This window comes from Callorhinchus milii, unplaced genomic scaffold (assembly GCF_018977255.1).
Source record: "Callorhinchus milii isolate IMCB2004 unplaced genomic scaffold, IMCB_Cmil_1.0 Scaffold16, whole genome shotgun sequence".
Lineage (NCBI taxonomy): Eukaryota > Metazoa > Chordata > Chondrichthyes > Chimaeriformes > Callorhinchidae > Callorhinchus > Callorhinchus milii.
Window position 1 is genome coordinate 3,046,278 of NW_024704757.1, and position 14,970 is coordinate 3,061,247.

The 14,970-nt window shown below is 46.0% G+C and overlaps 1 protein-coding gene across 1 annotated transcript in view; it reads right to left on the minus strand.

Annotated features, from left to right (window-relative positions):
* grin2aa (glutamate receptor, ionotropic, N-methyl D-aspartate 2A, a) overlaps window positions 1–14,970 on the minus strand; it is a 103,975-nt gene that overhangs the window by 35,611 nt on the left and 53,394 nt on the right. Inside the window, exons 3-4 of the mRNA XM_007904908.2 lie at window positions 12,860–12,974; window positions 1,217–1,422 (exon numbers count right to left, since the gene is read on the minus strand). Of these exons, the coding sequence (XP_007903099.2) occupies window positions 1,217–1,422; window positions 12,860–12,974 (321 nt within the window). The remainder of the gene's footprint in view (window positions 1–1,216; window positions 1,423–12,859; window positions 12,975–14,970) is intronic.

Genomic DNA, 14,970 nt, shown 5'->3' on the forward strand with positions numbered 1-14,970 from the left:
ACACAGCAATGACATGAGATGGACCCTCAGCACAGCTCAGGCTGGGGTGTGTAATTAACCTGGATTCCTCTGGCAAGACTCATCCAACGCTAAATGGTCATCTCTCACTGTCTCTCAGTGTCTCTTACAGTGTGCTCAGATAACTGGGTCAGTGTCATTTTCACCCACTCCATCACCGCCTCCCCTCACCCACTCCCTCAGTTTACAGCCGAGCTCTTTACTGGGCTGTCAGCTGATGATAGCACAGCCCAGCCTGGCTCATTGGCAGGACTTGATAGGGCAGACCAGTCACTGAGGGCAGGGACTCTTCCCACGCAGCTCCTGTTAACCCCGCAAACCAAAGCCCTTACGTGGTCCTAGCTGAACAAGCAGCGGGAAAGTTTGCCAGGCAGTCCTATCAATGGCAAGCTGTGTGGTTTTAGCTGGTTAGACTCCAGCAGTTACCCCAACGCACACTCTGGGGTCCCCAAGCCTGTATTCTTGCCAACCTGCGCCTATTAATGTCCGGAATTAGGTAAGCAGGATACGTCCCTCCAGGGAGAGAGTGCGGATTCCATTCCAACAATCTATCTCTGGGATTTCCATGTAGAGGTGGGATGCATGGAATTCTCAGCTTGGTTTGAATACTCTTAAGCATGTGATGGATTTCCGCACACATCAGACACCCAACTGAACTCCCCCACACCCCCTCCCTCAAAGCAAAGGGCAATTATTGGGAGTCCACTCAGTGTCTTGGAGAGCTGCTGACATTTCAATGACACAGTGGCTGATTTACAGTCAAAATGTTCAAACATTACGTGTAATAATAACCTTTATTACAGCAGTGTTGTTGTTATAATTATTGTTATAAACACCATGTTTCTGGTGTGAAATTCACGCACGTTTCCCACCTCCAAAACATCCTTTATGAAATCACGGGGAAAATACAGCCAAGAAACCAGAGGCCTTGCAGAGAGACAATCTGCTTCCCCGCTCTCTTTCAAGGCACGTCTCGAAATGTATCTCTTTGACCTGCTTTCAGTCATCTTTCCCCACCCCCACTCGGCCCCCAGTCCCAGCCCGGATGCCAACCCAGCACTTAATTTAAACTGTATTACTGTATTGCATGCAAAGGACTAAGACATCTCACACCAAGACCAGGGAGATGTTCTTCACGTTTTAAAAGGTGCGCGACGGACAGAGACACACCGCGCCAGGCGAGCAGCGCTGGACTTACGAGGTTTTGATGTGCTTTCTACACGGCACATTGTTCCTCACGCACGTCCCGGTCAGTGCATCCACGTTCTCCACGATGACGAAGGGCGCTTCCTCCAGAGTGACGATGGTCAAGTGGTTATCGTCCACTTCGCTGTCGGCAAAGGAACTAAACCTGGGCCAGACAGGGTACTTCAGATTCAGGCTCGAGTTCTCCCACTTCCCAACCTGCAACGATGAAGATCCAAAAACTCAGTCACTGGGCTTTTCCAGGGCAAAAAACAAGCTCCAAGCCGTTCAGCACAGCGCAGACACCCTTCACCAGAATAGCGGGAATAATATAAGAAGAAGAATCCTTGCAGTTGACCTAGCGCCTCATCACGTTGTTGAGACGTTTCAAAGCACTTCACAGAATATATTATCAAGCGGATTAACCTCGTATTTTGTGGGCGAAACGCGCACCCAATTTCGCACAAACAGTTGTGATTGAGTGACCAGATTCTTTTTGTTTTTGGAGGGATTATTGCCAGCAATTGACTAACAACCAGGTTCCTACATAATAATAATAATAATCCTTGCATTTGATATAGCGCTTTTCACGTCGGGAGGACGTCCCAAAGCGCTTCACAGAACACACTGTAAAGTGAATTGACTGTATATTTGTGGGCGAACGCGGCAGCCAATTGCGCACAGCAATGTCCCACAAACAGTCGTAGATTGAAAATGACCAATTTAATTATTGTTTTTAGTTTTGGAGGGATTATTATTAGGCTCTGTGTGGAGTAAGGAAACTTGCCCAAGGTTTCGCCCTGCCTGGAATTGAACTCAGGTCTCTCACTTGCAAAGCGAGTGCTCTAACCACTGAGCTACAGGACTCCACATACAGCTAGATAAACAGAGGCATGTTGAGTAAGAAAACTTGCCTAAATTTTGCCCTGCCCGGGAATCGAACCCAGGTCCCTCACTTGCTAGGCGAACGCACTAACTGCTATCCTACAGGTCTCCACCGGACACTACCAGAGTTTCAGAGAGTCTCAGACAGTCCCAGAGAGCATTTCTTTTTCACCTCCGGGCTGTTTGTGGGATGTCAGCGTGTGCAAATTGGTTGTCGGTTTCGCCCACACAATACAGTCACTCCACTTCATGGTAAATCATGAGAAGCAATAAATAGGTTTTGTGGGAAACATTATTGAAAGGCAATGAAACAGGTTAATTTTTAATTTAATCCTTGCATTTGATATAGTGCTTTTCACGTCTTCTCGACATCTCAAAGCGCTTCACAGAATAGACTGTAAAGTGAATTGACCGTATATTTTTGGGCGAAATGTGGCAGCTAATTGCGCACAGCAGCGTCCCCACAAGCAGTCGTGGATTAAAAATGACCAATTTATTATTGTTTTGTTTTGGAGGGATTATCATTAGGCGTGTGGAGTAAGGAAACTTGCCCAAGGTTTCACTTTGCCTGGAATTGAACCCAAGTGTCTCGCACCTCACAATACACATTAACTTCAAAAATACACATTCACGGTCACTGCTGGTGAGAGCAATTGCTTGCGAAGCGCTTTGAGATGTTTTAATGCAAGAATTATTGTAGATGTGCGCAAATAGTTCATAAAATACAGTCACTACACTTTACGGTATGTCCTGTGAAGCACTTTGAGACATCCTCCCAGCATGAAAAACGCTGTGTTAAACTCGAGGATTATTCTTATTGAATGTCATCACCAGAGCAGCCTTACTTTAAACCTTGTCGCAGTGACATGGTTCCTGATGATTAAATGGAAGAGGTTTGTATTGTGTCGGGAGAAACTGTGGTGCAAGGAAAATTAACGCGCACTAAAGATGCAACTCAGAGCGATTCCCAGGTGCTACAACTACCTTGTCTGGAGTCAAAAGATCACTCATCATAGAATCATAGAGTGATACAGTACAGAAAGAGGCCATTCGGCCCATCTCGTCTGTGTCGGCTCTTTGAAAAGAGCTATCCAATTCAATCCCACTCCCCCGCGCTCTCCCCATAGCCCTGCAAACTTGACCTCCCCCAGTCAACACCGATGGCTTTAAGTAAGTGGGTAAAACTCACACCTAAACCTGCTTTCACTGAAGCGATCGGAGGGGAGTTTCAAAAGGACACAAAGGAGTGTCATATTTCTTCATTAAATAAAGGTGATTCCGTGAAATTAGTGATTAACTGCAAATTCCTACTTTCAGCCCAGGGTGTGAAATGGCCCTGAAAGCTAAAGAGCAAGTGGTGGTTGTTGTTGTTGTATGTGCAACAAAAGGAATGCAATTATATTTTACATTCATACAGTGCCTTTCACCTCGTTAAACATGCAGCAATGCTGTATTATACAGTAAACTCCTGATAGCCCATCGCTTCAAGGAAAAAGAGCTGAGTGATGAGTTATCCCTGCCGGTGAGTTAGGCATATGTATAAATACATAAATAAATGCGGCTGGGATATTGATAGCATGATGATTTAAGAGGTAGTGGCAAATTAAGCCAGGATCGAGTTATCAGGAGTTGACCGTACATCCCCTTTTGATTTGCGATTCAATCGTTGCCTAATTTTGCGCAGTATTGCCAACAGGTCAAGTATAGTGCCTCAGCCAGCAACAGGTTAATAATAATCTTCGCAGCACCCAATACAGCACCTTATTACCTCGCTGGGACGTCCCAAAGCACTTCATACGATTTTACCATGAAGTGGTAAAAGTGATTTTTCAACTTTTAAACAAACACGGCTGCCAATTTGCACAGAGCAACATCCCACAAACAGCCGTGAAGTGAGTGACCAATTTTATTTTGGGCAAGTGTTGGCTCGATTAATGTAGAACTGTAAGGTCAAACCAGACAAATCGTATGATTGATGGATTAAATAGAATTACAGCACTGAAACAGGCCAATTGACCCAACTAGTCAGTGCAGGTGTTTATACTCCACACGAGCCCCCACCCCTCGTATTATCCTCTATTCCCTTCTCCCTCGCATCTTAAATATGTTATTCCTTTCTGCTTCAACCACAGTTTCCAGCAGTGAGGTCCACATTCTCATCAGCTTCTGTGTGAAGTCCCTCCTAAACACCCTGTTAGATTCATTACTGACTCGCTTATATTTAAACGAGTTGTGGACTCGCCAACAAATGGAAACAGCCAATTATTAACATCCATTTATTGAGTCATTTCATTGTGTTAAACACCTTCATAGGTTCCCCTCTCAATCAGCTTATCTCCAGAGAGCAAGACTGTGACCTCTGTTGGATTAATGATCCATTACAATGGGATGAAAGGCAGCGGAGAAATCTACGGCAGATCCCAGCTGGTCTGTGGATCCATACCGCTGCCTAGTCTCCTGTGACGATGGCATACAGTGCCATAGAGGAGAAACAAACTATTACAAAATCAGGAGTGGAGCAATGGGGGGGAGGGAAGAAAGATCAAGTCCAGAGGGTTCAAGCCAGTCAAGTCAGATCAGTAACATCTAATTCACAGGTGCACCCCATTGCCAGCCACAGCCCTCTCTCTTTCTCTCACTCTCTCTCACACGTACACATTTTGCATGAGGGAGAGAGAAACAGAAAAAAAGAGCAAGAGAGCGCGCGAGAGAGAGCAAGAGATTGAGAGACAGAAACAGAAAAAGCGAGAGAGCAAGGGAGAGAGAGAGAGAGAGCGAATTAGAGAGTGAGTGAGCGAGAGGTCCAGCACATCACAGCAGTGAGGTGATATCTATTTGGGGAAACATAAAACTCCATCTGGTGCCTCGTCCATTTTTGAGGCTGAAGAACGTCACAGGGACATGCTGAGCTCTCTCTCTTTCTCTCTCGTTCTCTTTTGCTTTCTCGCTCTCTTTCACACTTGTTCTTCCTCGCACTCTCATGCTCTCTCTACTTGCTCTCGCTCTCTCACTCCATCTCACTCTATCTTGCACTCTCTCTCTTTCGGGCTCTCACTTTCTCTTGTGCTCTTTCTCTCGGGCTCTCTCTCTATGTTTCCCTCCTGCTCTCTCTCTCGTTCTCTCTCTCTCTCTCGCGGGCGTGAGCTGTCCCTTTCTCAGCTTTATTGAACAGTCACTTTAGTGATGCTCTTACAGGTAATAATAATAATAATCCTTGCATTTGATATAGCGTTTTTTCACGTCTTCTCGACGTCTCAAAGCGCTTCACAGAATAGACTGTAAAGTGAATTGACTGTATGTTTGTGGGCGAAACGCGGCAGCCAATTGCGCACAGCAATGTCCCACAAACAGTCGTGGATTGAAAATGACCAATTTATTATTGTTTTGTTTTGGAGGGAATATTATTAGGCTCTGTGTGGAGTAAGAAAACTTGCCCAAGGTTTCGCCCTCTGCCTGGAATTGAACCCAGGTCTTTCGCTTGCAAAGCGAGTGCTCTAACCACTGAGCTACAGGACTCCACATGTATATACCTGTCAGCGTTCTTTACGAGAGGTTTGAGAATGAAACCCTAAACTCGGATTAACAACCATGGCATCTCCACCAGTCTCCCCACCACCCTCCCCACTCACAGGTAAATCACACCATCAGCGTCGGACGTGTTTAAGTTGAAGCTCTTTCTCCGCTCCTGTCAATGACATATTCACGGGCTGAGACTTGGCTGATTGAGGTTACAAAGCCGTGTTGCTGGCAGCCTTATCTCTTCTGCTGAAACGTTTGCCTGTTTTACATCAATTTGTGGAAGAAAACAGCCAAGCTGTTTGTTCATGACACGTGTCAGCCTGGCTCCGTCACTCACTCACTCACTCGCTCGCCTCGGGATCAGAAGGGAGTGGGGTCAATCCCCATAATTTGAGTCAATCTCGTTTGATGCTCCACTGCAGTGCTGGGGGAGTGCTGCATTGTCAGAGGTGCCATCCTTCGGAGAGACATTAAACCAAAGCCCAATCTGCCTGTTCAGGTGGACGTTAAAGATCCCATGGTGCTACTCGAAAAGAGAATGGAGGTTCTGCGACAATTTTCCTCTTAAATATGTTGATGCTTTCTGCTTCAACAACAGCTTTCAGCAGTGAGTTCCACATTCTCAGCACCCTCAGTGTGAAGAGGTTCCTCAGAACCTCCCTGTTAGATTTGTTCGTGTCTAGCTTAGATTTTATGCCTTCTAGTTTTGGGCTCACCAACGAATGGAAACAGCCTACGTTTTATAATGATACATTAATTGTCTCAATCCTACAAAAGATCTTTGGAGAGAAGCTGTGTTGGACTGAAGATGGCTTTGAGGCCGATATGAGATGGGAAGCGACAACAACAATAACTTGGATTTATATCGTGCCCTCCACGCCGGACGGCGTCTCAGAGCGCTTTACAGTAACGGATCCCGGGACCGAGCCAGGGGGAGGGGGAGGAAGGTGACCAAAGAAGCAGTCGAAAAGAAAGGTCTTCAGCATAGACCTGAAAATGGGGAGGGAGGGAGACGAAGGGAGTGAGGAAGGGAGTTCCAGAGCCTCGGGGCACAGTGACCGAAGGAGCGGAGGACTCGGGGGACGAGGAGACTATTCTCTGAGGCCTTCACATCACCCTTCTGCAAGTCTCCTTACCCACAAGTACAGCCACCTGGAGAGATGATTCGGGTTTGTGAGGCTGGAATGTGTTGTAACTCTCTCTGTCACAGTGGCTGGGAGCAATAACTCTGCAAGGGAGTGGATTCCGTAACACAGGCCATCGTACTGACAGCACAAAGATTTCCCATTCCACACCAATTAGATGAAGTTGCGTTTTTTTTTGCAGACATGGAATTTCATACAATATTTTAATAAAATGGCTGTGAATTATTCACCGAGTCTCAGAGAGACTTGCCGTGACCTCCTCTTGGCTTCCAGAGGTAAATCTTTTATTGACTGGGTCCGAAGTGCTCCTTTGCGCGCCCAGCGAGCATTTAATCACATCAGAGATGACTGGCCGGGTGCCGAGAGTGGAGGGCAGGAGGCAGGGGCCAGGAGGCAGGGGGCAAGGGGCAGTGGGCAGTGGGCAGGGGGCAGGGGGCAGTGGGCAGTGCTTGATTACAAAACAAAATAACTTTGAACGTCGTTCCTTTTTCTCAAATTGATTTGAGGTATCTTTCAACTTTTAAAATTAAAACCTCAATTTCCGCACAATGATTGTAAATGGTTTACATTATGTCCCGTGAAATGCTTCGAGGCACTGGGGTGGTGAGAAGGCAAAGGAGTCGCAGTAAAAATGGTGGTTTGGAAACCCCACCAGTTGTACTTTGATTTGGAACAAAATCTGGGTCACCCCCGCCTCTCCTCACCCGGCTCCACCGGCTGCCCTTCCTCACCAAGATCCCCAAGCTCATCCACAAACCCCTCCTGGGCCTCACCCTCAACCTGCCTCTGTGACCTCCTTCAACTCTCCCACCCTCAGCGAGCACCGGCCTGCGCCATGACCCCCACCCACCCTCCCTGACGTGTCGGCGGACAAGTTTACAGCCATCCCGTCCCCACTCCCTGGAGTTCACCTCCTTTCTTGCCTTTAAGGCACTGAAGGCCTTCCTGTTTGACTGGGCTTTTGGTCATCTCACCTGCCACCCCCCCTTCCCCCACTCCCCTACTTTCCTCAGCTCTCCCCTCCCCCACCTCCAGCTCAGGCTCTCAGTTGTCTCTGTGACCCTTCGAGATGTCCTCCCAACGTGAAAGGCACTGTAGTGAAGCCCTGTAGCATAGTTGTATGGAGAGCACTATATAAGTGCAAGTTGTTGTTGACACGGGTGAGATTCCTGGGCAGAGCGAAACCTTAGGCAAGTTTCCTTACTCCATACACCTCTGTTTACCTAGCATTAAGTAGGATTCTGGTTGTTAGTTGGTTAGTGAATCGCTTTCTAGGATAATAAGCCCTCCACAAAAAAATTGGGTCACTCAATTCACGGCTGTTTGTGGGACCACTGCTGTGTGCAATTGGCTGCCGCAGTTCACCCATAAATAAACAGTCAATCCGCCTAATAATATATTCTGTGAAGCGCTTTGAGACGTCTCAACAACATGATAACGCACTATATAAGAACATAAGAACATAAGAATTAGGAGCAGGAGTAGGCCATTCGGCCCTTCGTGCCTGCTCCGCCATTCAATAAGATCATGGCTGATCTTCTCACCTAACTCTGATTACCTGCCCTATCCCCATATCCCCTAATCCCTCTATTTTTCAAGAATCTATCAGTCTCAGTTTGCCTGAAAGGCTGGTGGAAGCCGATTCGATAACAGCTTTTAAGAGACAAGTAGATAATAATTTGGGGAGGACAAGTTTGCAGGGCTATGGGAGCGAGTGGAGGAGTGGGATTGAATTGGATAGCTTTTTTCAAAAAGCCGGCAGACATGATGGGACAAATGGCCTCTTTCTTTGCTGTATAATTCTATGATTCTATGATACATCAAATGCAAGGAGTATTATTATTATTACAAGATGTAACATTGCTGTTAGCGGTTCGAACGTGCCGTGTATAAAGAATACAGTCTCAAGCCCCGGCTATTAGAGTGAATCGTCAAAGCTTTCCTCCACGCCACACAGTGATTTTCACTCACGGATCTTGGACAGAGAGCAGAGAGCATAAAAATGGACTTTCAAGATTCAGCTTGAGGATCCTAATTCTAACAAAGTGTCCCATTTTACAGGCAGCATCCCCAGGGCCCGCCAGAGGATAGTGGTAGTGAAGGGCTTCTGTGCTGTGCTCTGAGCATCTCAACCTTGTATGTAATTCTCTCTCATGCTCTGCCTCACTCTGTCACCTTCAATCGAGAGGATATGGCACTTGGTGCAGTAATAAACGGAGCCGCCTGAGTGTGTCCACAGACACTGAATATAACTTGTCTCTCTGCTTTCTTACAGCAAAACCTTCCTTCCTCCTACGATCTGTTCAACTGGTTCGGAAATCTGATGGTCAGAAGGTCTATTTCCTCTCTCTTCAGCCCTCTGCCCCCAAATTCCTTCTTACTTTATATAATCGCTCCCCATTTGTAACGGACATTATGGATTTGTTTCCCTATAATCAGGCATAATGTAACAAAATGGTTGTCTCCAACATCAGTTCCTGCCTGCCGTGAGCGCACAGTTAATGTCAGGAACCAGAACCAGATGGGCACTCACCGATCCAGAACTGTCGCTTTGCTGCAACTCTGCTGTGAAACAGAATCAAGTTCTGGGAGAGACGAAGGGATGAAACTATGCCAAATAATAGCCTTAAGCTCAGTGTTCAAAAACATACCAATTGACATGCTCACTCTTTGCGGAATGTTGCTGTGCGCAAATTGGCTGTCGCGTCCACCTACTAAGTACACAGTCACTACACTTTACAGTAAATGCCGTGAAGCGCTTCGAGATGTCTTGACAACATGATAAGGCGCTGTATCAAATATCAAAGGATTATTTTTTATTATGACAGTATCTGCTATTGAAATGGATAATCTTAAAAAGAACACACAGAAATCTGACACAGTATCTTATTCTCTCTTGGAAACTCTTCTACTGTATATAATCTGCAAATCTGGCTTTAGGTCTTGCACAATCTATTGACTATGACAATGCTCCAAAGGGCAAGATGATTATTCTCCAACGGTTATCCCACAACGCACACTGTGGGGACCCCCAATCCTTGGCTCTCACTAATCTGTTCTCTGTACTTTAGGTGAGCAGTGGTGAATGGAGTTCCAGTGACTGGCCTGGAGTTCCAGTGTCTGGGATGGAGTTCCAGTATCTGGGATGGAGTTCCAGTGTCTGGGATGGAGTTCCAGTATCTGGGATGGAGTTCCAGTGTCTGGGATGGAGTTCCAGTGTCTGGGATGGAGTTCCAGTGTCTGGGATGGAGTTCCAGTGTCTGGGATGGAGTTCCAGTGTCTGGGATGGAGTTCCAGTGTCTGAGATGGAGTTCCAGTGTCTGGGATGGAGTTCCAGTGTCTGGGATGGAGTTCCAGTGTCTGAGATGGAGTTCCAGTGTCTGGGATGGAGTTCCAGTGTCTGGGATGGAGTTCCAGTGTCTGGGATGGAGTTCCAGTGTCTGGGATGGAGTTCCAGTGTCTGGGATGGAGTTCCAGTGTCTGGGATGGAGTTCCAGTGTCTGGGATGGAGTTCCAGTGTCTGGGATGGAGTCCCAATGTCTGGAACGGGCACAAGAGTGCACACTCCATTCCGGACCCTAGGATATTCACACTCACAATAGTCTCTCGGTAGTTTGTTGACTTACAGCTGGACACCGTCTGATCAGATTACCACTAACAAAAGCTTTCCTTGCTTTTCTACATTCATACAGCAAAGGTCCAGTGACTGAATGGTCACTGCGGTGACTCTGATTTCACACTAAACAACCAGGCACCTTCCACATCGGGCACTGTCATTCCTTTCCATTCTTTTGTAAGGAAAGAGTTAAAATAAAATGTGAACACCATACTGACAAACACCGTGACCTTGACTCTGTTTACCAGGAATGTGCCTTCTGATAAGGAGAATTGGAAAAAAAACATTTGGAAGGAAATATTTTAGTTGGTATCCATCACATGCACACTTGGTGGTCTGATAACTGCTGGTAAACATTCCCTAAAGCACCAGGCCTATGAGCTTTAAACACAAAGGGTGTTCGAACTCCTTGATTAGTCTGGGCTTTACACAGAAAATGGATAGTTCAGTCAAAAACAATCTGATGCAGATCTGACGGACTCCCAGCTGCTCTCCTAGGGATCAATACTTATCCTCTAAAATAAAAACAGAAGTCGCTGGGAACACGCAGCAAGTCAGCAGCATCTTCTGAGACTTGGTTGCTACTAATTTATGGCGTCTCGTGATAGTGCTTCAATGCTCTCTGTATAACTATTGATTGTTGAACTGTAATATGGGAAACAATTGTTTAAAATCCAAATTGCGGGTATTATTTAATAATAAATACAAAGTTTCCTTCCATTTTGTCCATCCAAATCCAATTACATAGCACAGAAACAGGTCACTTGGCCCAACCAGTCCGATATCTGTGTTTATACTCTACACAAGTTCTCCACTCCTCCCACTCCCATGTAGAATTATACAGCACAGAAAGGAGGTCATTCGGCCCATCGTGTCTGTGCCTGCTCTTTGAAAAGAGCTTCCAAATCAATCCCACTCCCCCATTTTCCCACTTTCTAGGTACGTAGAAATTTATGGCACAAAATAAATAAAAATTTATTTGGCCCATCGTGTCTGTGCCAGCTCCCTCAAGAGCAATCCTTTCAGTCTATCCTTCAGGCCATTCCATGTCCTAACCATTCTGTGTAAGAAAACATTTCCCGTAACCTCCCCATTTGCTCGTTTTACTATCTTAAATTAATACCCTCTAGCTACTGAATTACCAGCCAGTGGAAATAGTTTCTCTCTATTGACTATCAAACCCCTCATCATTTTAAAGACCTCTATCAGGTGACGCCAAGTTCCCCTGCTCTTCCATTCCTTTTAATATTTTACCACCCCAACATATACTTGTTCTCCATGTTCTTCTTCCCAAAATGTATAATCTCACATATGTCTGTCGAGCCTCCTGAACGCCCTATTCAAGAGTCCTGTAGCTCAGTGGTTAGAGCACTCGCCTCACAAGCGAGAGACCTGGGTTTGATTCCCGGCAGGGCGAAACACTGGGCAAGTTTCCTTATTCCATACGTCTCTGCTTACCTAGCAGTAAGTAAGAACCCAGGCTTTAGTCAATTGCTTTTCCAGGGGTAATAATCCCTTCAAAAAAATAATAATAATGAATCGGTAATTTCAATCCACGACTGTGGGACACTGCTGTGCACAATTGGCTGCTGCATTTCGCCCACAAAATATACAGTCAATTCACTTTACAGTATATTCCGTGAAGGGCTTTGAGATGTCTTGAAGACGTGATAAGACACTATATCAAATGCAAGGATTATTATTATTATTATATCTGTGACTGGCTGGTTCATATTTGTGTCCTCTTGTTTTGGGCTCATCCACAAGTGAAAACAGCCTATTAAATCCACTTATTTTCCCAATGTTGTGAAATAAACATAAACAGAAATGACTCTTACAAGAGCTGTCTGACTCATCTGAGCACATTTGCTTAATCGCTTCACTTGGTTTGAGCTTTGAGATGTCTCCCTGATGTGAGAGGCGCTATATAAATGTAAATTGTGTTGCATTGTATTGGTTAATTATATAAGAAGCAATGGCCTTGACATCACCCACAAGTGAGGCTGACAGCAATCAGCCTCAGGATTGATAAATAACTGAACGTGGAGAGCGGAAAGTGTTTTTTTGTTTGATGCAAGTGTTTCGATGGCGCTCTCACTGAGCGAGCTCTGTGCTTTAGAGAAATGGTATCCCATTGTTGAGATTCGCCTGCTCGGGGGGGGAGCGCTGCCCTGTCAGAGCTGCCGTCCTTTGACTAAGGTTGAGGTTAAAGATCCCATGACAATACAGTAAACTCCTGATAACTCATCGCTCCAGGGAGCAAAGGCTCAGTGACGAGTTATCCAGAATGGTGAGTTTCTGTCTCCCAGTGTCCTGATGTTCGTTTGTGGGACATTGCTGTGAGCAAACTGGCTGCCGAGTTCACTCACAAAATGCAGTCAATTCGCTTTACGGTATATACTGTGAAGCGCTTTGTGACGTCTCAACGAAAGGGGAAGTTGTGTGTGTGCGCAGGGGTTGCGGGCAGGGAGGAACAGACTGCTTCACCAACCTTTTCCCAGGTGCGTTCTTTGTTCAAGACGATGACCACGAGCTTGGGGTTGGCCTGATAACCATCACGGGTGAAGGAGAGATCTCGCCCGTCCCAGGAAATGTTCATCATAAACCTGGAGAGCAGCAGAGATCAGCGTGCGGTCAGTGAGAGCACAGAAACATTGCTAACTAACGCCAGACCGGACACTATAAACCACTCCACTCGAAGCTTCTCAGGCCCTGAAAAATAATTAACGGTATTTTAATAACTGTGTGTCAGCCTTGGCACAATTGGCGACTGTGTTTCACCCACAAAATACACAGTCTTTACAGTACGTCCTATGAAACGAGATGATGAGGCGCTATATCCAATGAAAGGTTTATTATTAAAACTCCGCGCTGGCACGGGTACGAACAATTAATGTGGCGACAATAAAAGGTGCTATTTTTTTAAAAATTATTATTTTATTTATTTTGTGCTCTACCTCGGGAACCATTCAAATCGATTCATCGACATTGTAAATAGGGAAGTGCAGTCAGCTCAGAAGCTCTTTTATTAATGATAATCCCTGCTTTGAAACACCCATAATTGCGATGACCTTTCATGTTGCTGCCAAACACTCTAAATTTGTTGTCGTACACAAGATCTTCAACGGGACTGTGGAAGTGAACCCAGAACAGACCAACAAGGGCACAGGTTCAGCCTCAAGATGACATGAGGACAGTCACCAGGGAGTATTTATTAACACAATTTACGACTGGGATTGGGTTACCAGGGAAAGAGGCTTTGACCTCACAGTCCAGTCGAGCCGTTCCAGTGCAGGGCTGGGGAAGCACTGCATTGTCACCGAGGTGCCGTACTTCAGGTGAGACATTTAACTGAAAAAAATGAATTACTCTATAAAATACACAGTCGCTCCAATTCACAGAAAATCCTGGGTTGCGATTTGATATATATCCACACTGTGAAAAGGCACTCTATCATATACAAGGATTATTATTATTATTATTATTATTAAGGGTGGTTGAGGCGAGGACACTGGGACTCATTTAAAAAGTAGCTTGATGATGTGATGGGGGGACGGAAGGGTGGGTGTTATAGGGAGGGATGAGATCAAAATCAATCGTGCGATATTGTGAATGAAATGCACTTGTGGCACTCATATTATGACGGTTCAGACTATTAATGTGAGCGAGAATTATTCCAGGTTTAAGATGAGGTGACGAAGCTCAAACAAGGAAGGGTTGGGATAGAAGCCCAATGTTAAAGATTTAACAGCTGTCAGTTTCTTCCCATTAATAAATCAATTGAAAATAGTATGTATAGACTGGGACTAGCTCTTGGTTTACAATCTATTTGAGACACAGCTATTTATAAATAAAGGCCCTGTGACTTTTTTAGGGTTTTATTGAGCAGATTTTATTTATTTTGTTGCACTATTGATTGTGTTGTGCAATCAAAGAACTTTTATTGCCGGAGATCATTGCTTTCTTAACATTTAAGGTTAAGAGCATGTATATTATGGTTGCAAGATCGAGGCTCTCCTGATTGGCTCGCCCAGCACCTCCGCACCGCAGGCACTGGCAGCATTAGCATCTATGGATGCACACTCCACCTTAGTAAGCCAGTCAGGAAACTGGGCGTCAACTGTCCTTTCTCCCCCAAATCTGTGCCATGACCCGCTCTACCTTCCCTCACCTCCACAACATTGCCCGACTCCACCACTGCCTCACCCTTCAGACTGCCGAAACCCTCATACATGCCTTATTACCACCAGGCTCGACTTTGCTAACACCCTGCTTGTCGGCCTTCCCAACTCTTCCCGCCACAAGATGCATATCATCCAGAATTCTGCAACTCGTGCCCTCTCCCGCACTAGGCTCAGTCACCCATCATCCCGGCCTGCTCCAAGTCCCCTGCCCAGCCCGCAACAACATTGGCAGTCGTACCTTCAGCCTCTCTACCCCCACCTTCTGGAACTCCATCCCACATTCCCTTTACCTCACTGTCTCCCTTGGCTCCTTCAAGACACACATCAAGACCCTCCTCTTCGACCGTGCCTTCGGCCACCCTCTCTGCCCTCCATCCTCCCTGATCCCAACTCCCCCCACCCCCACCGCTCATCGTCC